Below are 25437 nucleotides of genomic sequence, written 5' to 3' on the forward strand. Positions count from 1 at the left end.
TACTTTGAAATATTTGCCTGCCTGATTAATCTTATTATTTTATTAACCTTGCGGCCCCACACTATTTTCCACAGAGGTACTTTATAGAAAATGTATAGCAGTGTTACAAAGAAAGAAATAGCAATTATGGAGTTGCATTTTTAATCGGATTGCAATTAAATAGACAATTATCTAATCAAAACTTAGTCATAATTATCTTCCTATAATGATTTTCTTGTTGCAAAATGATCTGTTAGGAAATCGACTACATAGACTTATCATTAGGCTTCTAAATTGAAAACAACACTGACCAACATCTCGATGAAACCATAAACCCTTCGTGCATTAATTATAAATATGCTTTTTTCATGCACATGAAATTAGTATTCAGGCAACAATTTAAACTTGTCTGGACATGTGAAAATAATTTTTGTTAGCTTTCTTTGAAATTTGACTTTATAATGCCATTTTGGTCCTTTGTCACTACCAGGTCCCATTAGATAATATTGCTATAAAATCATCCTTTCATCATGTTTGTGTATTTTGGGCATTTAACATGAATTAAAATATTTGTTGCTTTAATTTTACTGTTTTTACTAATGGCTATTCATTCTAGTAAATAATGATTCCACCAGCATTGTGGAAAGAATTGCACTAGTATTGGGACTTCCATGTTTGAATGCAATACATCATGGTAACTATGCTCTCTGCTTTTAACGTATAGCTTGCATTTTAAGATATACAATTTTGGAAAAGTTAAAATACAAATAGTCACTAGTTTTCTGGCATAGAATATAAGGTTCATGTCGGGATCGGTAAGTCAATGAAATAATCAAGATATGATGGCATGCAAGAAATTCTAGAGAAATTATGCTGATGTGTCCTACATTAAAATTTTGGGAGAGTGTAATTACACATAGGTTAAGACGTGATATAAAAATTTCTCTTAATCAGTTTGGAATTATGCCGGGCAGGTCTACTATAAAAGCTATACATTTATTGAGAGGTTTGATGGAAAAGTACGTAGAGTAAGGAGGATATACATATGATTTTTATTGATTTAGACAAAAGCTTACGATAAGGTTCTAAGATGATAGAAATGTATCAGAAGAATAATTCCCAACTTTATCGGGCTTAAGATCAATTAGAAACTAAACCACATTATGAAATAACAGGATCACACCAATTCTAGAAAAATCGAAGAAATAATTAATTAGAAAACATAATTAAAACAACCAAAAATGAACACAAATATTTTACGTGGAGAAACCCGGTCAACAAGAAAAAATCAAGGAGCCACACCACTAAAATTTTCACCATTAAATTCATTAAGTTTTACAAAAGAACTTATAAAACTTTTCTCTCCACACATAAAGGAAATTTACAGAATTCACTGCACAATCTTCCCTCTCCGATCCGATGCAGTAATCATGTCAAATCACTGAAATCCATCTCTTCGACACTCCCACTTCACCTTGATGTTCGTCGAAGAATTCAGAAGAAAGAAACTCGGTCTTTTTTGAAAACTGCTCAAACTCTCGATTAAAAAATAAATTGTGAAAGAAAATGTCCCGAGCGCTTAGGCGCCTAGGCTTGTCGCCTAAGTGCCAAGCCCTCTATATCGATGCCCAAAATTGGGTGCCTAGGCGCTTGCCTCTCTGTACCTAGACACATGTGGGAGCATATGCGCCAGCCCCTCTGCTAAACTGCTCCCTATGGGCGCTTGCGCACCCATAGCCAGCACCTATTGCGTTGACATTCTGCCTGCTTGGGATGCTTAGACTCCACACAACAACCCAACAATCTCCCACTTGGAGACAATAGCATTGAACACCAATCCTCTATGCCTGCACTTCCATCTGAATCGCCTTTATAGTTTCGTACTGTGGTCACGTATCGTGGTGTGGCTCACCCTTAGTCTCAACCTCCATGAAACCCAAATGAAGCCAATCATAGCTTCAGTTTCTAAATAGTCACCACCTTCGTCAACATATTTGCAGGATTCTCAATTGTGTTTATCTTTTTCAGAAATAACTACTCATCTTCTAGAAGAGATTGAATGAAATGATAACTCAATTGAATTTGTTTCGTTCTAACATGAAAAACAACGTTTTTAGGTGTATGAATCACTCTCATATTGTCACTGTAGAGTTTCTCAATCCTCTGCTCCTTATTCAATTCTGCCATGAAACTCTTTAGCAAAATCATTTCTTTGCTAGCCTCAGTGATAACAATATATCCGACCTTCGTAGTTGAAAATGCAACGGTCTTTTGTAATCCAGAAACCCTACTCATCGCTGTGCTCCCCAATGTGAATATATACTTTGTTATACTTATCCTACTTTCCACATCTCCTGCCAGGTCTGAATCTACAAATCCCTGCATTTCCGTAGCAAAGTGCTTTGTTGACTATTCACCTCAAATACCGGAGAATTTATTTTACTGTCACCCAATGATGCTTGCCTTGATAGCCTGTGTACTTGCTGACCACTCCCACTACATATGAAATGTCTGGTCTGGTACAAATCATCGCATACATCAAACTCCCAACCGCTGATGCACACAGAGTTCTCTCCATGTGTGCTCAGAGTTAGGCGACAACTCCTTGGATAGTTTGAAGTGGCTACCTAAGGAGTGCTAATTGGTTTTGCCTCACTCATGTTAAACCTCTGTGGCGACAACTCATGTTAAACACTCTGTTTTTGCTGATTATCATCTCGAGAATCTTCTTGGTTGGATCTAAATCCTTTCTCGAACTCGCTTGATAATTGTTTCTTCAAGTTCTTGATTTTTTCCACATTTGCCACTGCAATCAACAGGTCATCCACATACAAAAGAAACAAGATATACAATCACTAAAGTGTTTCGTGAAGCAACATTGGTCTGCCTGATACTTCAAGTACGCATTTTCTGACATAAATGTGTAAAATCACTTGTAACATTGTTTCGGAAGCATAGAGGTTCTTCAATTTGCAGACTAAAACTTCTTTTCTTGAAATCTTGTAACCTTGTGGTTGCACCATGCTATTTCAGATTTTCATGTAAAAAAAGCAACTTTTACATCCATCTATTTCAAATGTAGATTTTCTTTTGCTATCAGACTCAACACAACCTTGACAGTCATCATCTTCACCACCGGGGAGATGATCTCTGAATAATCTACTTCTTCCCTCTGCTGGAAACCCTTCACAAGTCTTACCTTGTAGCGTTTGCTACCATCTGACTTCTATTTCAGCCTCTAGACCCATTTGTTGTGTAGTGCTCTTTTGTCATTTGGTAGTACTGTCAAATCCCAAGTTTCATAATTGTATTACTTCATCCATGGCTATTTCCCATTCTCTTTAATCTTCAACTTGAGTGACTAACTCAAAGCATTCTAGTTCACCACTATCAGTTAGTAATAAATAGTGTAAAAAAAGTGAATACCTATGTACGGGTCATATCACTCGCGTGGATCTTCTGACTTCTGTAGCAGGTGACTAAGGAACTTTCAGCGCCCTTTTTGATTGATTACTTTTTCTTTCTCCATTCTCCTGATCACCAGTGTCATCTATTTCTACATATCTAGATTTTTCAGAAGTAGTTGACAAACTATCCCGAGTTATGACCTGTCCTTGTACATCTCATCTCATTGAATGTGATCCATGCTTCTGATGAATTTCTAATTATGATAATTCTAGAATTTGTACCCAAATTCATCTGAGCCATATCCAACGAAGGTGCACTTGATAGATTTTGAGTCAAGCTTGCTCTAGGCATACCTTTCTCTCATTCCCAATGAGGTCCTAGGACATTGCATCAACACACCCAAATTCATTTGAGCCATATTGAATGAAGGTCCTAGGACCCTGCATCAACATGCACATATGTAGAACACCCAAATACTCTTAAGTGAGATAAACATACCTTTTTGTCACTTCAGACTTCTTCAAATAATTCTTTCTTCAAAGGTATTGATAGACCGTGGTTAATCATATAAATTGTAGTGTTAACTGCTTTTGGTATGCCTGCATGCAACCTCATGCTCCTAGGACGCTCTGTGATTGTTTTGTTAATGTGTCCAGCTACATTATTCTGCTGCGGTGTTTTAGGGATAGTGAACTCATACTTAATCCCCTTTGTAGCACAGAAATTTCAGAACTTTTGCTCACGATAATCGCCTCTATTATCTGATCTGAGACCTTTCAGCTTCAAGCCTCTCTACCACAACCTTCACTTTTTAAAGAGTTTAAATACATTAAATTTTTTTCTTTAACAAATAAACCCATACCTTTCTCGTGTGATCATCAATAAACGTGACAAAATAGTGAGAACCATCAATGGACTGAACTGGAATAGGACTTTCTATATCAATATGTACTAATTCAAGTTTCTTTGACTTCACCATTGACCCACTAATGTAGAAATAAACTTTCTGCTGCTTGCCATATATACAATTTTTACAGAAATCTAGACCAACTGATTTCAGACCCTAAAGCTTATTCTTCGAAAGTAGGGACATCATACCTCTCTTACTCATATGACCAAATCTACGGTTTCAACCACATCAATAAAATCAGTCATTTCTTCGATCAAATAAATGATGCCTTCAATATTGCCACGAGCCATCACTAATGCCCTCCTGACCACCTTCCACGAACCACCTTGTGAAATTAGTCACAGAGATGAGATTTCTCTTCAAACTGGAACATGTCTAACTTCATTCAACAATTTGATATCAACATCACCATTTTCTACTATACTGCAGACCTTGTTATCTCCCAAATAAACCTTCCCTGGATAAATCTGAGTGTAGATTTTAATTACCTCTTTATTGGGGCAAGTATGAAAAAAGACATCTGAATCTATTATTCAAAATTCAGTGTTGACTAGGAATAACACCTGAAATCTTCTTGTAAAATTGTTTTCTGTTATTGACTTACATGGCTATGATGATTGTAGTTCAACATAGAAATTGTAATCCATATTCAATTCTTCAATTTGGGATTGCTTGGCTTCTACCTCCACATCCAACGTTGTATTGACATGTGTAATTTCCTTGTAGAAGGTAATCATGTTGCCTTCTACCCTCATGCCGCCATGTAAACTTCGTATGAAGTTGCATCCAACGAGCATTTGAATACCATCTACAACTTTTATCTCCATACAGAAAATTAATGGTATTCTAAAACTATGTTCACCAATGAACATTTTGCCATCTTTTATCTTTCGCCCAGCTTCAGTGATAGAATTTACTCCACTGAATCGAACTTGATAGTTGAGCATTTCTTGTGCATATTTAGGAATATTATTAACATTGACACAGCATGTAGTTGCACCAGTGTCAATAATAGTCTTTAACGTAAAACGATCAACGCCCAGTAAACATGACTTTAGACTTGTTATCTGCAAATTGCTGTTAACATTATACAGGTGATTATTTACCTTCCTGGAATACCTATTTTCTTGTATCTTTGCGCCCTGACACAAGACTTTTGTCGCAGCTTCCTCCTCTAGGTATGGTGTGAAATCTTCATCATCATCTATGATCAGACTTTTATTTTTAAAATCAGAGCCCCTCGTGCGATACTCATCAGTTGATGCTATAGGATCAAATTTAGGATTATCAACAGGTGTATACATCGGAGGCCCCATCATAGCCTCTCTTGGTGGATTAAGTGTGAAGCTTGAAGAGACAGAAGCATATGCCCCATCTGATTTCTCAGCCATCTTTCTTAACCTTTGGTAATCAAGGTCAGCAAGTTGGCTTTCAATGCTTGGGTAGGCTATTTCAGGTTGTGAACTTATTAATGAGGGACTAGGTTTAGTCTGGATAGTTATGGGAGGTGGAGTTTTGGGTACTGACTCTGGCTGTGGTGGAGTTAGCGATGATAGTGGTGATGAATTATTATCTGAATCATCTCCCCATCCAGTGACTATTATAGGCTCATGATATATTTTAGGTACTGAATATTCCACCAGGTAATCATACTTGCCGCTTGGTTCTCCTAGTGGCCCGATTGTTGGGTCACCATTCTGATATTGCTCCCATAGACTTTGTTGATGACTTTTCTGTCGAACACTTGAGTTTTCAGGTTTAAGGTATTCACGTTCCTTCGTTCATTCTTCATCTTTTCCTTTTTATCTTCATCCTCCTCATCTTCCTTCCCACCACCTTCCGTATAATGATGAAAATCATTATTTAGCCGATTGAAATAAAGAAATAAGGAGAATAGATCAGCATCTTCAGTTTCATTAGTAACTTCTTCAGTGGAGGTATCAAAGACAGGTTCATCCAAATAAACCATCAAAGCCGTCTCTATGGTGGTATTATCTTCTACATCATCAGAAGAAACATTGAGCAGTGCTGGTGGTGCCACATATGAATATCCTGAGAAAGATAGACGTATTGATCCATCAATACGTTGACGTGTTGACAACGATCGAGGGACTTGTAATCCCACATTATCAGATGACTTTAAATTTCAATCAAGACCGCGAAGGTCATCAATAGTTTGCTTGGCACCTGGTAATGCCATGATACCATTAGATGCTAGGTAATCAGCTATGTCATCTACATGATATCGAAATCCAGCATGACTGGTGTTGGTGAGCCTTGCTACCAATGCTCTGGTAATTAGGAGATTAGATTCACCAGCTTGTCAATGTTCATAACCATGAGTAAGTATTACGAGCTCCACGTGATTAAGAAAATCATGAATAGACATCATTATGTCTGGTGTAATGTACACTAGTTGTGTGCCATGCGTTAGATCCACTTCCATCGTTCCAATGATTGAAACATCAGAACGCCATCTAGTGTCTCGTGGTTAAATGGAGTTTGCGGAAATAAAGGATCGCTGACTTGGGTTTCACAAAAAATATTATGTCAGAATTTTAAGCAGAATATATGAACAAACAAGCAGAAAATTTATGAAGCAAACGACTTACAAGAACAGACGCTAGGGAATTAGACACCTTCGGATGACTTCCGATGTCTGAAACCCTTACATTACATGCATATTTATAGTCAGGGAAATACTACAAACCAGCCATGGTTTTACGAAAACCATGGGCTCAAAAAGTTAAAAGATTCCCACTAATAATTTAGTGGGTACAGTACAATACCACAAACCATAAAACCTGTCCATGGTTTTGATAAAACCATGGGCTGTGAATAATTTACATGATAATGGGGGGGTCCACATAACAGTATGGACCCACTACTCTGCACACATGTCTGACTCAGACCTTATTGTTAAGTCCTTTATCCGTAGTAAGTTGTATGCCATGTATAATGTTTGTCAGTTCTCGTAGATTGCTGTCGACATACGGTCGGAGGTCACTGTAGGCATTATCTCTGCTAGATAATGTTTTACAGTATTTTGCTTTTGTATTGTAGATGCACCTGAGTACTCCCAATTCATTAATGACCTTTTGGATTTGCTTTCGTTCAATTCGTCCTGCCATTCTTCGTAGTTCATTGCTGGTTCTGATATTTTGTGGGAACTCAATACTTTCCCATAGTAACTCCCAGTGTATGTCTGAAATGTTCCATCTTGGCTCATTGGATTGGGAATTACTAATCACATTCTTCATCTTGATCAAATTCTTCATAAGGATTCTTGGCCCAATGAGCCAAGATGGAACATTTCAGACTTACACTGAGAGTTACTATGGGAAAGTATTGAGTTCCCACAAAATATCAGAAAAAATATTGATTTCCCACAAAATATAAGAACCAACAATGAACTACGAAGAATGACAGGACAAATTGAACGAAAGCAAATCCAAAAGGTCATTAATGAATTGGGAGTACTCAGGTGCATCTATAATACAAAAGCAAAATACTGTAAAACATTATCTAGCAGAGATAATGCCTACAGTGACCTCCGACCGTATGTCGACAGCAATCTACGAGAACTGACAAACATTATACATGGCATACAACTTACTACGGATAAAGGACTTAACAATAAGGTCTGAGTCAGACATGTGTGCAGAGTAGTGGGTCCATACTGTTATGTGGACCCCCCCATTATCATGTAAATTATTCACAGCCCATGGTTCAGGTTTTATGGTTTACAGGTTTTATGGTTTGTGGTATTGTACTGTACCCACTAAATTATTAGTGGGAATCTTTTAACTTTTTGAGCCCATGGTTTTCGTAAAACCATGGCTGGTTTGTGGTATTTCCCTGACTATAAATATGCATGTAATGTAAGGGTTTCAGACATCGGAAGTCATCCGAAGGTGTCTAATTCCCTAGCGTCTGTTCTTGTAAGTCGTTTGCTTGATAAATTATCTTCTGCTTGTTTGTTCATATATTCTGCTTAAAATTATGACATAATATTTTTTGTGAAACCCAAGTCAGCGATCCTTTATTTCCGCAAACTCCATTTAACCACGAGACACTAGATGGCGTTCTGATGTTTCAATCATTGGAACGATGGAAGTGGATCTAACGCATGGCACACAACTAGTGTACATTACACCAGACATAATGATGTCTATTCATGATTTTCTTAATCACGTGGAGCTCGTAATACTTACTCATGGTTATGAACATTGACAAGCTGGTGAATCTAATCTCCTAATTACCAGAGCATTGGTAGCAAGGCTCACCAACACCAGTCATGCTGGATTTCGATATCATGTAGATGACATAGCTGATTACCTTGACATTGTCAGGCGCCAAGCAAACTATTGATGACCTTCGCGGTCTTGATTGGAATTTAAAGTCATCTGATAATGTGGGATTGCAAGTCCCCCGATCGTTGTCAACACGTCAACGTATTGATGGATCAATACGTCTATCTTTCTCAGGATATTCATATGTGGCACCACCAGCACTGCCCAATGTTTCTTCTGATGATGTAGAAGATAATACCACCATAGAGACGGCTTTGATGGTTTATTTGGATGAACCTGTCTATGATACCTCCACTGAAGAAGTTACTAATGAAACTGAAGATGCTGATCCAGAAGATGTTGATCCATTCTCCTTGTTTATTTATTTCAATCGGCTAAATAATGATTTTCATCATTATACAGAAGGTGGTGGGAAAGAAGATGAGGAGGATGAAAATAAAAAGGAGAAAGATGAAGAACAAACGAAGGAACGTGAATACCCTAAACCATCATTATCCCGACACAATTCAGTTATTTTGGATTTTACCGGTGGAGACATTAGTAGAGAAACTAATTTTCTGTCCTCCACCACCAGTTTTTTTGGAGCTTTGCAGTCCTTCTTGAAATGTCATTTCTTACCGCAGTTTCAGCATTCTCCTCTGCTTGGCTTGGGATTTACTTTCTTGGACATATATTTGCCTCTGCTTGTATTTCTGCCCAGATTCCTTCCCCTGTTATCAACATTCAATGTCATTAACAACTTTTTTGCAAACATCTTCATTCAACGTTAGACCCACGATATCATTGAATTGAACTTAAAAGTCCTTGAAAAATTACTCACCACCATTACCAAACCATCCCAAATGTCCGACAATGAAGACAGTATTACCAGTGCTCTGACCTCATCATCAAACTTGATCTTCACAGAGCACAATTGACTTGTCACAGTGTTGAAGTTATTGAGATGCTTTGCCATTGAGCTGACTTCTATCTGAATTTTGAATAATTTCTTCATGAGAAAAAAATTTATTGGAAGTAGAAGGTTTTTCATACATATTGGCCAGTGCCCGCCGTGAGATTTACCGTAGTTTTCTCATTCATAATATTGAACACAACATATGTTAAAATTGTTGGTCTGATCAAACCTACTGTCGTTCAATCCAACACTTCTCATTCATCCATAGACATAGATTCAGACTTCTTTGTAATTCTTTGTATTGGTAAGTATAATTTTTTCTGATACAACAAATTCTCCGCTTATATCTTTCAGAAAACAATGTTCGTACCATTGAACTTCTCCTTCTTAAACTTTGCTTATTTGGCCATTGTTCCCACGATTTGTGCTCTGATACCAGTTGATTGGAATATACACAAAGACCAATTCTTAATTTTACCTGGTTTAGGATCAATTAGAAACTAAACCATACTGCGAAATAAGAAGATCACATCAATTCGAGAAAATCAGAACAAAGAATTAAATAGAAAACACAATCAAAATAACCAAAAGTGCACATAAGAATTCCACGTAGAAAAACCTAAGAACGGGAAAAAAACCACAATGCCACACCACCAGAAAATTTTATTATGAAATTCAGAACGTTTCATAAAGAACTTATGCAAGTTCTCTCTCCACAGCCAAAGAAAACTTACAGGACTCTCTCTCCTCTTCGATGCAAGAATCACACCGAATTATTGAAATCCATGTTTTTGACACTCCTCATCTTCACCGGGATGCTCGTAGAAGAATTCAAAAGAAAGAAACTCAAAAAACTCAAGCCCTTTTTGCAAACTGCTCAAAATCGGGATTAAACTCTCGAAAGAAATGTTCCAGGAGCTTAGGTGCCTTGACTTGGCGTTTATACTACAAGCCCTCTGTATCGATGTCCAAAATTGGACGCCTATGCATCTGTACCCAAACACAAGTAGGCGCATATGCGCTAGTCCTTCTGTCAAACTGCGTCCAATGGGCGCATCATGCGCCCATAGTCGTTGCCTAAGCACCAACATTCTGCCTGTTTGGGATGCTTCAGCTCCACACAACAACCCAACACATGAGAAGTACTTTGGGGAGTTCTAGGTAAGAAAGATGTTGATATTACTTATATTCAAGTCATTAAACATATGTTTATTAGAGCTGTTACTTGTGTTCGAACAGAAGGAGGATTGACCAAATATTTTTCTATTTCAGTTGGATTCTATCAGGCATCGACTTTAAGCCCATATCCGTTTGTTTTAGTTATGGACGCTCTTACTAGTTATTTACAGGAGTCTGCACGTGCACCTTGGTTTAAGCTTTTCACTTATGATGTCTTTCTTCTGGAGGTTCATGTTGGAGTCTAAAGATCTTTGTTTGAGTAGATCGAAAATTGAATACATGGAATTGAATTTTAGTTGTAGTAGTATCACTAGTGGCAGAGTTATAACTATGGGTGATCAAATCATTAAAAGGTGTGAACGTTTTAGATGTTTTGGGTCTATTGTTTAAAGTGATGTTGATATAGAGGGGATGTTATTAGTATAATTCAATTTAGTTGGTTGAAGTGGAGGAATGCATCGGGTCTATTGTGTGATAGAAAGGTGTTGCCTAGAGTTAGAAGGAAAATTTTATAAAATGATGGTGAGACCTGCAATGCTCTATGGCGCAGAATGTTGGTCTTTAAAAGAGAATCATAAAACAATTTTTAAGTGTTGCTGAGATGAGAATGCTTAGGTGGATGAATGACTCGACACTTAGAGATAAAATGTGAAATGAATATATTCGTGATAGGGTTGGTGTAGCTTCAGCGACAGACAAGATTAGAGAGAATAGTCTTTAGATGGTTTGTTCACATTAAACGTCGACCATCTGGTGATCTTGTTAGGAGGTAGATGTTTTAGATTCAACTTATGTTAAGAAAGACAAAGGTAAACCTAAAAAAAACTTGGGCATATTAAATAAAAAAAACTTGGGCATATTGTATAAAAAATGATTTTAATCTATTAGAATTAAATGAAAATATGACAATAAGATGCAATGGAGAAAAATGATTTCATGTAGCCTACCCCCTTAATGGGATAAAGACTCATTGTTGTTTTATCATTATAGAGTACAGTGAAGAACCTTGAACATACATAAGACATTAAGTCCCTACTTATATGAGCACTGTCAAGCCTTATGGAGAAACAATTTAACATGGCAGATAGGACATGTTTTGTGTTGCTGGATGTTTTGTATCGTTTTGGTAATAGAATTCATGTCAGCTTTGAACCAACATTGCAGAGTGTGTGGTGCAAGGAAACTTCAATTTGGCCTTGGGTGACTGGCTGTACAAAAAATGTGTTGTGCCATACACATTGGTTGTCATTAGGTCTGTGCAACGTTCAAATATTTGAGGTTTGTTGTCTGAACTCTTTCTTATTTTCAATTTTGTTTTGTTGCTGCAATTAGTGCACTTTTAGGTTGGATTAAACTGCCCTAATTTGCCGCAAAGTTTTTTTTTTAAAAAAATGTGTGCATTCAACCTTCCTTTGTATTTGGAAAGTAGCGTGTTTCTGCATCAATCACATAATTTTAGTGATTTATGACAATAACCATGTGTATTGGAATACAATTTTAGAAAAAAAACTGTGCTGGTTGCTTAGATTATTGAATTTATAGGAGTGGCTGTGTGCATATACGGCCAGTGCATGGCGGCTGTTGGCAAACATTACATTGGTTTCAAGTTGCTCTGAATCTCTGATACTGTTAATCTGCGGTCATTATACTAGTTTAATCTGGTTGCTCATGTGACGAGCTGTAATCAATTGTGAATGATGAAATAGCATTGTTTTAGGGAGGGAATTTATTTAGGAATATGACATAGCTTATGTGACATGCATTTCCCATCTTGAAAGGTTCAGTTAGTCTTATTTTCTCATGTTGAAAATTCTTTCTTATGAGAAGTTTGATCTGAGTTCATGGAAAACATTATGTGATGCAATATAACTCAATTAATTGAGCCTAAAATAGATTAAAAGAATTCCAAATATTTAGCAATGGAGCTGAACTGGAATCGATTTCATTCCTTTTTGTCTCATTAATTTTTGGCTGAATTTTTAATGCATTTTATTTGATTGATTTTATTAGATTGGATTATGTTATTTTGAATAATATTATATTTGAATGTAAATGTTTGATATAATTATAGTTAAATTTACATGTGAAATTTAATTTCAAATTATTTATCCTTGTTTTTACAACTATGTGCTATAAATAGGGATATATGGCTTGTATTCATTATTGTCTGTTAATAATTGATTTAATGAAATTTATTTGAGGCTAAACTAAGATTTACTTGATTTAAGTTGTGTAATGGGGTTGCTTCAAGTCATGTAAGCGGCCTTTCTCTGGACCTTCATCTAATTTGGCACCGGATTTAGTTTTGTTCAAATCACATTTTTTTTCTTGATCAATTTAATAAATCTTGATCATGTATCATGCCATTTATTTTTCTCTGTAAAACCTCTTTTGTGTAAACCCCCTAGTAGTCATCTTCAATTGGATCCGTAGAACCAACCTAGACTCACGGTCTGTGTTACAACTGGTCAAATGCCTATTTTTAAATACCCTATACTGATACCTCATAATGGTAGATAGCCTCTTTCATGTAACCTTTAGTTCTCTATTTTAGACCTTGATGTGGTCCTTTCACCAGATATCCAAAAAATTTTTCTAGCTCAAGTAACTTCTATCCTTGACTTCCTCTATTTGTCTTCTTTTTGTCTTGTTCAACTAATGTTGTCGTACTTTCTCTTGCTTGTTTCATACTCGCACCATTTAATGTTTTTCTCTCTACGCCAGCCATGTACTTGCTCCATCATGTGCACCCCGCTCTCATACTTTGTTGTGTCCTGCACACTTTCTTTGGTCCTTCGACCACAGTTTCTTTCTCATCACAGGTGTTCTTTTTGGCCTCAACAGAGGCCTCCTTCCTTTGTTTACTTTGCATCACGCCTGCATACTTATTGTTGCTTGCCATATCAAGTTTGCCCTCAATGGCAACCACAATAACAAATGTTGTTGTAACCTCTTCGTCATTCCTTGCTCCTCATCCTGCAGTTAGAAATCGCCACTTTCATTCCTTGCTCCTCATCCTGCAGTTAGAAATCGCCGCCACAATTCATCTAATTGCTAGTCTCCTCCACTCATCTAATTGCTAGTCTCCTGCACGTTTCCATCGTCCAAGTTTTTTAATCAATTTTTAAAAGTAGCCACTTTTTTTTTTCCTACAGATGCCAATCTCTCTCTCACACACACACACATACAGATGCCAATCTCACACACCTTTTTGGTATCAGAGCCTATCCATTTAAAATTAATTTTAAATTTAACCTTAGGATTTAATTTAGAATTAATTTTAAATGCACGGAAGCGTGGTGGGTTTAGACATTAGACTTAGATTATTACTCTGATAAAGTTTTAAATTTAAAATGGAAAGTAAAGAACCTTGTAATCATCTTTTTGAATTAGGAAAATGTAGCATGACTAAAGAATGTATTTACTGTACTTATTATCCAGATCAACATCATAGATATATGTGTCAGTTATGTCTAATAGAACTATGTCATTTATGTTTAAAGAAACATCATAATCTTGATCATAGAGATTTTATAAAACCAAAGGAAGATATAAATGTACCCAAAAAACTAGAAAAGATAGAATTCGAATTAGAAAAAAATAATCTTAATATTGAAAAGATACTTTTTAGATTAGAAAAGTTAGAAGATAAAGATAAGGATCATGATATGAAAATGCAAAAGATAGAACATAAGATGAAAAAATTAAAATAAAAAATGAAAGAATATGATTCGGAAGAAAAAATAAGAAAATATTCTAGATTTGAAAAAGAAAAAAAGTATAAAACGACAAGAAAAATCAGTTTTTGAAAAGAACAACTTGGAAGAAAGCGATAAAAAGAAAATGTTAGAAAGAACTATAAGAAATGAATCAAAAGAAAAAAAAGTGAAAAAAGACAAGAGAGACCAGTTTCTGAAAAAGATAGTTTTGAAGAAAGCAAAAAAAAAAAAGACAGATCACGAAGAAAAGAATCAAAGGACAGTGCTAAGATGTATGAATTATTAAATTCTGAAAAAGAAGCATCTAATACAGAAAAAAAGAAAGAAAAGATTAGACAAGATTTGTGAAAAAGAATCAATCTCTGGAAAAACAAGTTCTGAAGAAGAAATGAAAAAGAGAAGAATAGCTAGAGAATCAAAATTTAATAAAGTTAGTTCGAAATATGAGAATATCCAAAGAGTATCAGATACAGAAAGAAATACTGATTCAGAAGATATAGAAGAATATAATGAAATAAATAAGATAAATTTTACACAAATAAAGACTGCATTTACAGATTATTATCCATTTCATCCAACTTCTTTAATTGTAGTCCATGCTATATAAATTTTGGAAGACAAATCACAATTAACAGTTCAGAATATAATAGATAGTGAGAGTACGACATCAGTACTAACATAAAATTTAATACCAAGTAGTTTTAAAAATTATCATCCTACGAATACAACTTCTTACTCAGTGAGAGATCAAACTTTAAAATTTAACAAATACTTAATGAATAGTCAGATTAAATTTTTTATTGATCATACAACTGTTGAGTTATCTGAGAAATATAGTTTACCAAAAATATTAGTATATGAGACAAAAAATAATGAGTTTATTTTGGGTCTTAATTTTATGCTAAGTTTAGAAGGACAGATAAACATAACAAAAGACTACTTAACAATTAATAAAAAAACCTCAATAATTACTACCAATAAACATAGTAGTTATGTTTTAAAAAATAGAGAAAAATCTAAAATTAAATTAGATTTGAACCCTGAAATTTCTGAATATTTAAATTATTGTTATAAACAAGATAAAACATTTACTTATCAAATATCTAAACCATTAGAAAAAATATTTCAATTAGCTAAGGAAATCCAAATAATACAAGAGAAACCCTTGAAACATTGAGAAATGAATAAAGAATTAGCAAATATACCAATTATAAACGAAGATTTAGTAATTAGAAAAAAAAATTAGAATATAGTTTTTCAGATAAAAAAATTTAAAATACAATTAAAAGAATTAAAAGACGTAGGGTTAATTAGGAATTCAAATTCAGAACATAAATCTGCAGCATTCATGGTAAGAAATCATGCTGAAATTTTAAGAGAAAAAACTAAGATGATTATAAATTATAAAAGATTAAATGATAATACTGAGGATGATGGATACAAAATACCTGATAAAGACATGTTAATAAATTTGATACAAGATAAAAAATATTTTTGTAAATTTGATTGTAAATCAAGATTTTGGCAGACTAAATTAAATGAAGATTCTATAAAATATATTGCATTTACCACACCTTTAGGACATTATAAATGAATTATTATGCCTTTTGGATTAAAAAATGCTCCTAGCATATTTCAAAAAAAATGAATAATATATTTAAACATTTAGATTATGTGCTTGTATATATCGATGATATTTTAGTAACATCACATATTTTAAAAGAACATTATAAACATGTTGAAGAAGTATTAAGATTATGTATTGAAAATGAAATTATATTATCTAAAAAAAATAGAAATAGCAAAGGAATGTATAGAATTCTCAGGGCAAAAAATAGGAAAATGAACAATAGAATTACACGATCATATTTCAAAAAAGATATTATAATTTCCAGATAAAATAGAAGATACGGAAGAATTATAAAAAATTTTAGAACTTTTAAATTATGCTAGACCATATATAAAAAACTTAGGAAAAATAATTAAATCACTATACAAAAAGTCCTCTTCAACAGGACAAATATTTTAATACAGAAGATGTAAAAATTATACAAAAAATAAAAAAAACAAGTTAAAAATTTACCAAGATTAAAATTACTCTTAGAAAAAGAATATAAAGTTGTAGTGGTAGACACTTTTGAAAATGGATGGGGTGCAGAATTAAGAGTAAAACCATATGAAGAAGCCTATTTAAATACTGAACAATTATGCAGATACGCTTATGGTAGCTTTAGACAATTACCTTCAAACGTGTCTTCTTTAGATTATGAAATATTAGGAGTAATTAATGTACTTAATTCTTTTAGATTATTCTTACAGAAAAAAATTACTATAAGAACTGATTGTGAAGCTATAGTACATTTTTATAAAAATAAAAATGAAAAAAAAAATATATAGTAAAAAATGAATTAATTTTGTAACTACTATAGAAGGAAATTGATATAATGTTAGCTTTGAACATATTAAATGAAAAAATAATTTTTTATCTGATTTCCTTTCTAGAGCAATAAAACATGAAGATTTAAAGTATTTAGATTTTAAACCTCCATAAATTTTATATTAATCATATAAGTTTTATTTTTCTTGCAAGAATGGAGCAAAGAATGATTAAATTTGGACATTTAAAATTACCAAATAAACATGGAACAAATCTACAATTTAAATATAAAGATCAATTACCAAAACCATTAAATCTTTTTCAAAATACTATTTCAGATAACTTATGGTGTAATAAAAGTAATACATCTATGATGGTTCATACTTTAAATTGCTTAACTATAATTTTTATGGAAACCAACAATATAATACAAAATTTACAAACTAAAAGAATATCTTCTAATCAACAAGACAAAATTGAAGAGTTAGAAAAATAACTTAAAGAATAAAAAGAAAAAACTCTTAAACTAGAAGAAGAAAGAGATAATCTATTAAAAGAAAAAGATTATTTTATTGAAACAATTATGAACATCTCTAAAAATAATATAGAAAAACAATTACAATATTTATGTATTCCATATTTACCTAAAGCCAAGCCATAAAATCAAAAAATTTTTAATAAAATAAAAATAGATAATAAAAATGAGATATTATAATGTTGTAAAGATTTAATAATGGCTTATGACATAAGAAATGCATTTAATGGGTTATCCTTTGTACATCATAAATTAATAACAGATAAACTCTGTTGTTGCAATTGCTGTATAAACGTTTTTGATATTATTATAACTATTTCAATAGAATCAGCAATTTATAACAAATATTTAAGCTGAGAAATGAGTCATTTGTAGTACGTTTTACTATTCATATAATCATTAAAGTTACTGTTCATAAGTCACATGACTACTACTGTTCACGTCATGATTGTATTATAAATAAAGGGTTAAGGCTCACTCTTCGGATCCATCCATCCTCTCATTCTCCCACATCATCTCATTCTCCCACATCCTCCCATCCTCTTCTCCATCCACCATAGCACTCCTCTCCACTCCTCTCCTCATTTCTATCCACTCCTCTCCACACATCCATCCTCTCCACTCCACTAGCCCCTCTTTTCTCTTTTGTGCTTGCGAAGGTCAAGAGTCTGTAAGTACATCTATATCATGTAGGAATGGTTTGTAAATATTTTTAGTAAGCAAATAAAGATGTAGCAAGTTTTCTTTTCAAAAGTTTTCTTTTAAAAAAATTTTAGAAGTAATTTTTAGCTACGTAATTCTTTAGCCACTTAATGCTTAGCTACTTAATTATTTAGCTACATAATGATTTAGCTACGTAACTCTTTAGCTACTTAATTTTTAGCTATTTTTCTTTTCTTTTAGCAAAGTAATCAGTAGCCACTTTTCTTTTCTTTAGCTACGTAATGTTTTAGCTACATAAATTTTTAGCCATGTTAATATTTAGCTACTTTTATTTCTTTTTAGCAAAGTAATCAATAGCTACTTTTCTTTTCTTTTTATTAAAGTAATCAGTAGCTAATTTATGTTTATTTAGCCAAAGTAATTTATAGTTACTGTAGCAAATTTTTTGACATGGATTTGCGTGAGTAGTCTTTAGTTTCTCCCCGCAGAGGATAAATCTGTAATTTTCTTCATGAGATTTTAATTCTTTCTTTAAATTTAGATCTCTGTTCTCGGAGTACAGATGAAGTTTATGAGTATGAGCAATAAGCTAATAACCTCTATGACCACAGTCTTCTAGTATGGTTGTAGATGATAGAGGGCTGTAAGTCCCGTTCTATGCCTTTGTGGCGCTTTAGGGCAAGCAATTGTGCCATCAAAGAGTTACATTCCGAACGAAGATTTTAGGAGGTATATGTTATTCTTGTTCGTCTTATGCCATAAATGGAGTCAGAAAAATGGAGCATGTTTAAATTTAAAATTATAAAGCGTTATGATCCATGAAAAAAATTGCGGATATGCTCGTCCCGAGGGGAAGCTCTTAAATCTACTGATTTTATTCTTAAATTTACTGAATATATTTAAATAAATAAAAATGAAGTTTTTAATGAAAAAAAAGATAAAATAATTAAAATAATATGCTATATATCTTCATCATTACTTGAAGTATTAGAAATTTTATATAATATAATACTTCAAGATTAAAACAATGGTTCAAAGATTATCAGATAGATTTAGAGAATTACAAATGGTAATTTTACCTATAGAAGCCAACATAATTAAAGAAGTAATAAAAATAACAGGCAAAGAAGATATATTACAAACACTAAGAGAAGAAATAGCTGAAAAAATAGATGAAATAGTTGAAGTACTTAGAGAAAAAATAAGAAGAAATTATCAGTATGATTATTTAGAGATAATTAAAAAATATACAAGATATTTCATAAATAGAATAGAAGATTTAAATTGCAATATAAATCAGTAAAGATTTAAAAATGTCGGTAATCTTACCTATAGAAGATAATATAATTAAGGAAATAACAGAAAAAATAGGAAGAGATAATTTAGAAAAATTTAAGAAAGAATTAGCAAAATAAAGAATTAACAGAGAAAGTTGATGAAATAAAAGCAAAAATTAGAAGAAATTATTATCAATATGTATATTTAGAAATAATTAGAGAATATACCATATATTACTTAAATAAAATAGAAGAATTAAAAATTAATCAAGATGATAACAATAATGAATTTTTTAACGGGTAGATCTCATGATGAAAACTATATATATATATATATATATGCGTAAAGCATTCAAATACATTTAATTCAAATAATTCTGCTTATCAATGCTCTTTAATATCTCTTCACTCTTACATACGCCACATTAATTATTCCCATACGAGTATTTTTAAGCCATATCATTGCAATGCTGGATTTGATAATTAGTATTATTCTCATTATCCAAGGTTTAAAAAAATTATCTTCCAGCCCATGCGATCTTTTTTTGTTGTCAATTTTTTCAAGATGTTTATGTTGATACTCCTTTTATTGATGAGGAATTTGAATTTGAATTTGAGGATAATTATACTCCCAGTATTTGATTTTATTATTTAACTTGAGGTTAGGACTGAGATATTATTAAGGTCAATCCTAGGTTTTGGTTCGATGAAGTGCTTGAGCCTGATAATTATCGTGCCCAAGTCAAACTTTTTGGCTATATTTTGTTTATATAATCTAAGGATACATGCTTTTTATATTTTTATAATTTGCTTTATTTAATCTTACTAAAGGTTTGGGTTTGTGTTTCTGTTATCATTAGAATCGTCTAATTCAGGGTGCATTTGGGGGAGCTTATTCACAGAACGCCACCGATTGTTTGAATAAAGCGTTTTGAAGGCGTTTTTAAAAAGTCCTGTTCATTGTTTCTCTTAAACGCGGATCGCGGGTAGGACACGGCGATCCACATTTCGTTCGACCGATTTACAGTAAAGCCCTAACACTCGATTACGATCCACGACTCTCTGCCCTGACACTCGACTCTCGTTCGCCTCCTCCCGGACCGATCCGAGTCCCCTCACCACTCCTCTCCTCCTCCTCTTGCACGTCTCCATCATTTGATAGCTCCACGAACGATGGAGACGGTGGTGCATGGTGATCGATCAGCTTCTTCTTTTGTGAAGGAGGAAAATGTACTTTCTAAAGTAGATGCTCCGCTGATTCCGATGGTAGAATGCCGCATTTGCCAGGAGGAGGATCATAACAAGAATCTGGAGACCCCCTGTTCTTGCAGCGGCAGTCTCAAGTTCTATTTTTATCATAGTTCTCCCTTTTTGTTGGATTGTTCGAATTTTATTGTTTGATTTGTTACTTCAACTCTTCTGGATGTTATTTTATGTTTGATTGCTTGCTTAATTGACGCCATGCTTATTTCTTGCATAATCTAATATTTTCTGTTTTGGCAAGCCTTAAAGTTCTCTGCTTTGTGAAGATGCCCTTTGTCCCTGGAGAATTTTTTAGAGCGATGCCTGGTCTTTTTCTTTAAATATTTCTACTGGTGCATGTATGGAATTATGCATCTCATGTATGGGTGTTTCTTGGTGTTTCTTGATAACTGGATGTGTGCATATTAGCACGAATTTTGGTTCAAGAATTTAGCTCAGATCTATTTCAATGCGCCAGACCTTGCTTAGCTCACGATATTTGATTGCATTTGCTAGACGTTAGGTGGAATGAATGATTCTGAGCTATCTTGTGTCGGGGTTAGATCAACTTGAGATTCGATCTTTAATAGCCCAACTTATGGTCTCTAATTTTGAAATTTTGATTGTATATTTTTAGTGTGTGTTGGCTAATAAGAAGGTTAAAATCATATAACTTTTTGTTTTGGGCCTTGCTTACGCACATTTTGAAATGACCCATTACTGCGACCTGCTGCGGTTTACAGGGTTGAGATTGATGATTTGCTAGAAAATAGGTGAATGGACCTTTCCACTTTGAGTTTCATCATGTCGTGTTGCACTAATTGTAGTGATAACTCATGTTTCTGAACCTTGCATGGGTGATCTAAGGGTCATATAGCATACGAATCATACTTTTATTGAAGTTGCAATTTGGCAGATCTATGTTTAGCTGACTTGTTAGCTTAGAGCTGATTGACACCTCCTAGATAGTGTCCTGAGGCAGTTTGGGACAATACAATGTACTGATATGCTTCTGATGGAGCCTAATTTTGGAAAAAGTATATGGTAGAGGGAGCTACAACCTTTTTTGGTAGAAGAATTAGTATGATTGAAGAGCTATGTATTGTTATTTTTTGCAGCACTGCGAATGATAGGTACTGAGATAATGGTAGACAATGTAATTCTATAGTGCCTGTCTTTACCTCTAGTGCTCGGGATTAGGAAATGTTTACTTTTGCATATTCATGTCATTTACTTGTTTGGGTACATTGTTATTCCCACGGCATGCACAACCCAAGTGGTATACCATCTTTCACACAATAGCCATCATCTGGTTTCATCTGGAATGTGGGTTCGGTAGGACATTCTACGCATAGAAATACACCACCCTATGTTTGTTAGTACTAGATGGGTTTAATTAGTTCTAAAATATTTTTAAAGGGGTAGAGATTGCAGTTTTGTTGAAAATATAATAACTTCTGCGTGCCAGATTGTTTATTTACCTTAAAAAAAATTATAAATCAGCTGTTTACAAAACACACAAATCAAATAACTAAACAACTTATCCAAAATAGGGGCAGAATGATCATTATCCAAAATCAGCTATTTTCTAAACTCACAAACCAAACAGACAGACAGCTTATTCGGATCAGCGGCTTATCACCAGATTATAAAGATAAACAACTTATCTGGATAAGCTGGATAAAATGCAGCTGCCCCAAACAGACCCTCAATGTTGATTTGCATTTCAAAGATTTCACTTATGTTTAATGAAGTTTGGAGCCGCTTAACACCCAATTCACCAAATTTCTATTGGTTCTTTGGACTTCCTCCTGTTAACTCTTCAATCAAATGACTTATAGGCGTCATCACGTTCTCCTTGCTTTCCTTCTGTGAGCATTTTAGGATGAGAGTTCTTTGCTATTCGAATTAATTGATGCTTGGTAATTCAACTAATTTAGCCTTTTTTTTCCAGATGCTGATTAGAACGAGTAAAATACAACCACAAAATAACTGAATTGACTAAGCTTTCTGGTTTTCTTAAATTCACTTTCATTTTTGGAGGAATTTCCTATAAATTTTATTTAGTTTGTTTAATTAGGTTGAATTATCTTTGTATAATATGGTGTTTAAATTTATACGTATGTTTGATTTGAGTCCAGTTTAATTTCTAATAGGATTATATTTGTATACAATTATTGGACATTATCTTTCTTTTATTTTTATAATAGGAGTAGATGATTGATTTAATACAAATTATTTGTATTGCCAATTGAGCATCATCATGGTCCAACAAAGTTCTTTATGTGATCAATTTTGGCTAATTTAGGCTGTATGTCCTTTTGAAGATCATTGCTAGAAGATTATATGGCTATAACCTCTGTGATTCTGCATACTTTGCAAAAATATTTTCAATCATATGCTTTGTCTTGAGTAGTGAGTGTATGCTTCACTATTGTTCTATTGGCTGTGTTTTCAGGTACTCCATAACAAAAGCTATTTGCATTGCGTTTGTTATGTCCTTCTTCTCCGTCTTTGACGTTCCTGTGTTTTGGCCCATACTTCTTTGTTACTGGATTGTTCTTTTCTTCTTGACAATGAAGCGGCAGATTATGCACATGATCAAATACAAGTATATTCCATTCAATACAGGGAAGCAGGTGAGAGCTGTGCATTATTTCTTGTGATATTTTTAATGTCTCAATTCAAAAATTCTTTTACATAGCTTATAAACACCCCGAGAGAGATGGGATGACTTGTTTTGTTTGTTTTTTTTTAATTTTTAGTTTTGGTTCAAAATGCACACATTCAAGCACGTAGAAGTAATTAGATATTAAATCAATTAAATTAAAACACTTACAATACTCTACACATGTAGGTATTCAAAATCCAGATGTGTTAGGCTATTATGTGATTGATCTAATTTCTTGCACAATAAATACAATATCTCACTCTAGACTATTTGCACATAAATTTGTAAATAATTAAATCAACAACTTAATAGTGCAGGCATACAAACGTGTTGAGGTGTTGAGCTTCCAAAACCTCATATTTGTCTATAAAAATAACGATGATCTAAAGATGTGTATTAATGTCCAAGAGTAATCTTAGAGTACAAGTAAATGAATCTATCATGGAAGATTTACTTACGTACCTCACAATTCTTATATATTTACATATTTAACACCTTAACCACAATTTTTACATTTATACCCTTAACCAAAATTTTTACATTTATACCATTTGTATTTGAAACGTTGGATTTCACTTTTTAAAGTTAATAATAGTGGTAGTTTTGATGTGATTTGAAAGATTCAAGTGTGTTCCGGTAAAAATCAAAAGGTGTTAGATATGTATATATGTAAAAATTGTGTGTTCTTTATGTAAATGCCCCATCTATTATACACAAACACAAGCATGTGATTCATGATTCTCTGTATAACATTTTTTGCATCCAAATTAAATAAATAAACAAAAAGGTAAACCTACACTGCAGAGCAAATTTGGAATGACAAACTTTTATATGGCTATTAGGATTCCATTTACGACTTGCTACAAGTTAAACCAGTTGATTCAAGGGCAAGAACGCAACTTGTTCTTATAGGAGTGTTTTAGTTAAAGCTTTGTAAATTAAGAGTTTTTTCAAGTTCTTCAAGAAATGGCACAATATTAAAAATAGAAATTACATAGCCGAGTTTTCCTGAACTTTAGTGGTGATTTTCAACGAAGAAAAAATAATTTGTTCAATTAATCTCTGAACTAAATTTATCTAGATACAATGTAATATAAAATACAAAATATTAGAAACTTGGAGAGATTGATGGAGAGACGTCATCTCTATGAAGCCTAAAAAATCTCTGACTATGGATGAAATCTTTTTAAATTTTCTCCAAAAAAATGATAAAAATCATGAAAATCCTTTTTGAAGATTTTTTCTTTCATCCACATTTTTTTCTTAACATTTTTTACCTATAGGTAAAGGAATCCTTTAAACATATCCAAAAAATTTCTTTAATAATCGCCAAAGCTTCCCGAAACACCCTTTAACCTAGCAGTTCTTAGGTTGAGGCGGGGGCAGTGCTCTGACATGTTATGGCTAAATTGAGCTGCCTTCCACATTTACTATTTTGGCCAGGTTAGCAATATTACAATTAATATTTTGAAAATTACTATAAATTTATTTTTAATCCAAAATATGTCTTATAATCTATGAACTTATATCTAAATAATTAAATGAATCCAATGGAGTATAACTAAGCTCAAATTTATTAAGTTTAACATATTTAAAGTAATCATAACGCTGGACTAGTTTTGTTATCATCAAACTAATAATTAGCCTCACATCAATCACCTATGTTCATGGTTTTATCAATAAGGATATGAGGTGAAAAATCAATGCAGTGGGAGGAGTCACGTAATGTTGCCCCATCTAATTTCTTGCACAATATTTTCTCGAGTTCTTTTGTTTTGTCTTATTTATTTTGCTCCAAATCATCATGATTAGATCAAGTAATGTTGCTTGTTGCCACACCTCTGAACATTTTATTAGTTCCATCTTTAAAGAATTTATCAGATGCACAAACTAATCCGTGATTGCATTTCTGAAAGAGAAAATACATCAGCTATGGTGATCCTTACCGTCAATTAAGCATTCTAGCACCTGGTCTTTACTCCTTAATATCCTTTCCCTTGAACCGAACCTTGTATGCCACCGATACTTTTAGGGAAATTTACATGCATGCCACTCAATTCCTCTCTATTTACATATCTAACATCTAAACTTCAATTTTTACATACATACCATCTTTACATATGCATGTAAAAATGGTGGTATTTTTTTTTATATGTCAGATCAAGATTGCCTCTTAATTGAAAGAAAAGTAAATTGGGTTAGATATCCGATTTGTCTTGGAAGTTCCTCAAATCACTTTTCTGTAACATTCTCTCCCACTAAAAATCAA

General features: G+C 33.4%; 1 protein-coding gene across 1 annotated transcript in view; it reads left to right on the top strand.

Annotated features, from left to right (window-relative positions):
- LOC110022699 (protein RER1B-like) overlaps positions 1-25437 on the top strand; it is a 43941-nt gene that overhangs the window by 8973 nt on the left and 9531 nt on the right. The window contains exons 2-3 of the mRNA XM_020721773.1: positions 22956-23136; positions 25085-25248. Coding sequence (XP_020577432.1) covers positions 22956-23136; positions 25085-25248 — 345 coding nt within the window. The remainder of the gene's footprint in view (positions 1-22955; positions 23137-25084; positions 25249-25437) is intronic.

The sequence above is a fragment of the Phalaenopsis equestris genome, unplaced genomic scaffold (genome assembly GCF_001263595.1).
Source record: "Phalaenopsis equestris unplaced genomic scaffold, ASM126359v1 Scaffold000202, whole genome shotgun sequence".
Classification (NCBI taxonomy): domain Eukaryota; kingdom Viridiplantae; phylum Streptophyta; class Magnoliopsida; order Asparagales; family Orchidaceae; genus Phalaenopsis; species Phalaenopsis equestris.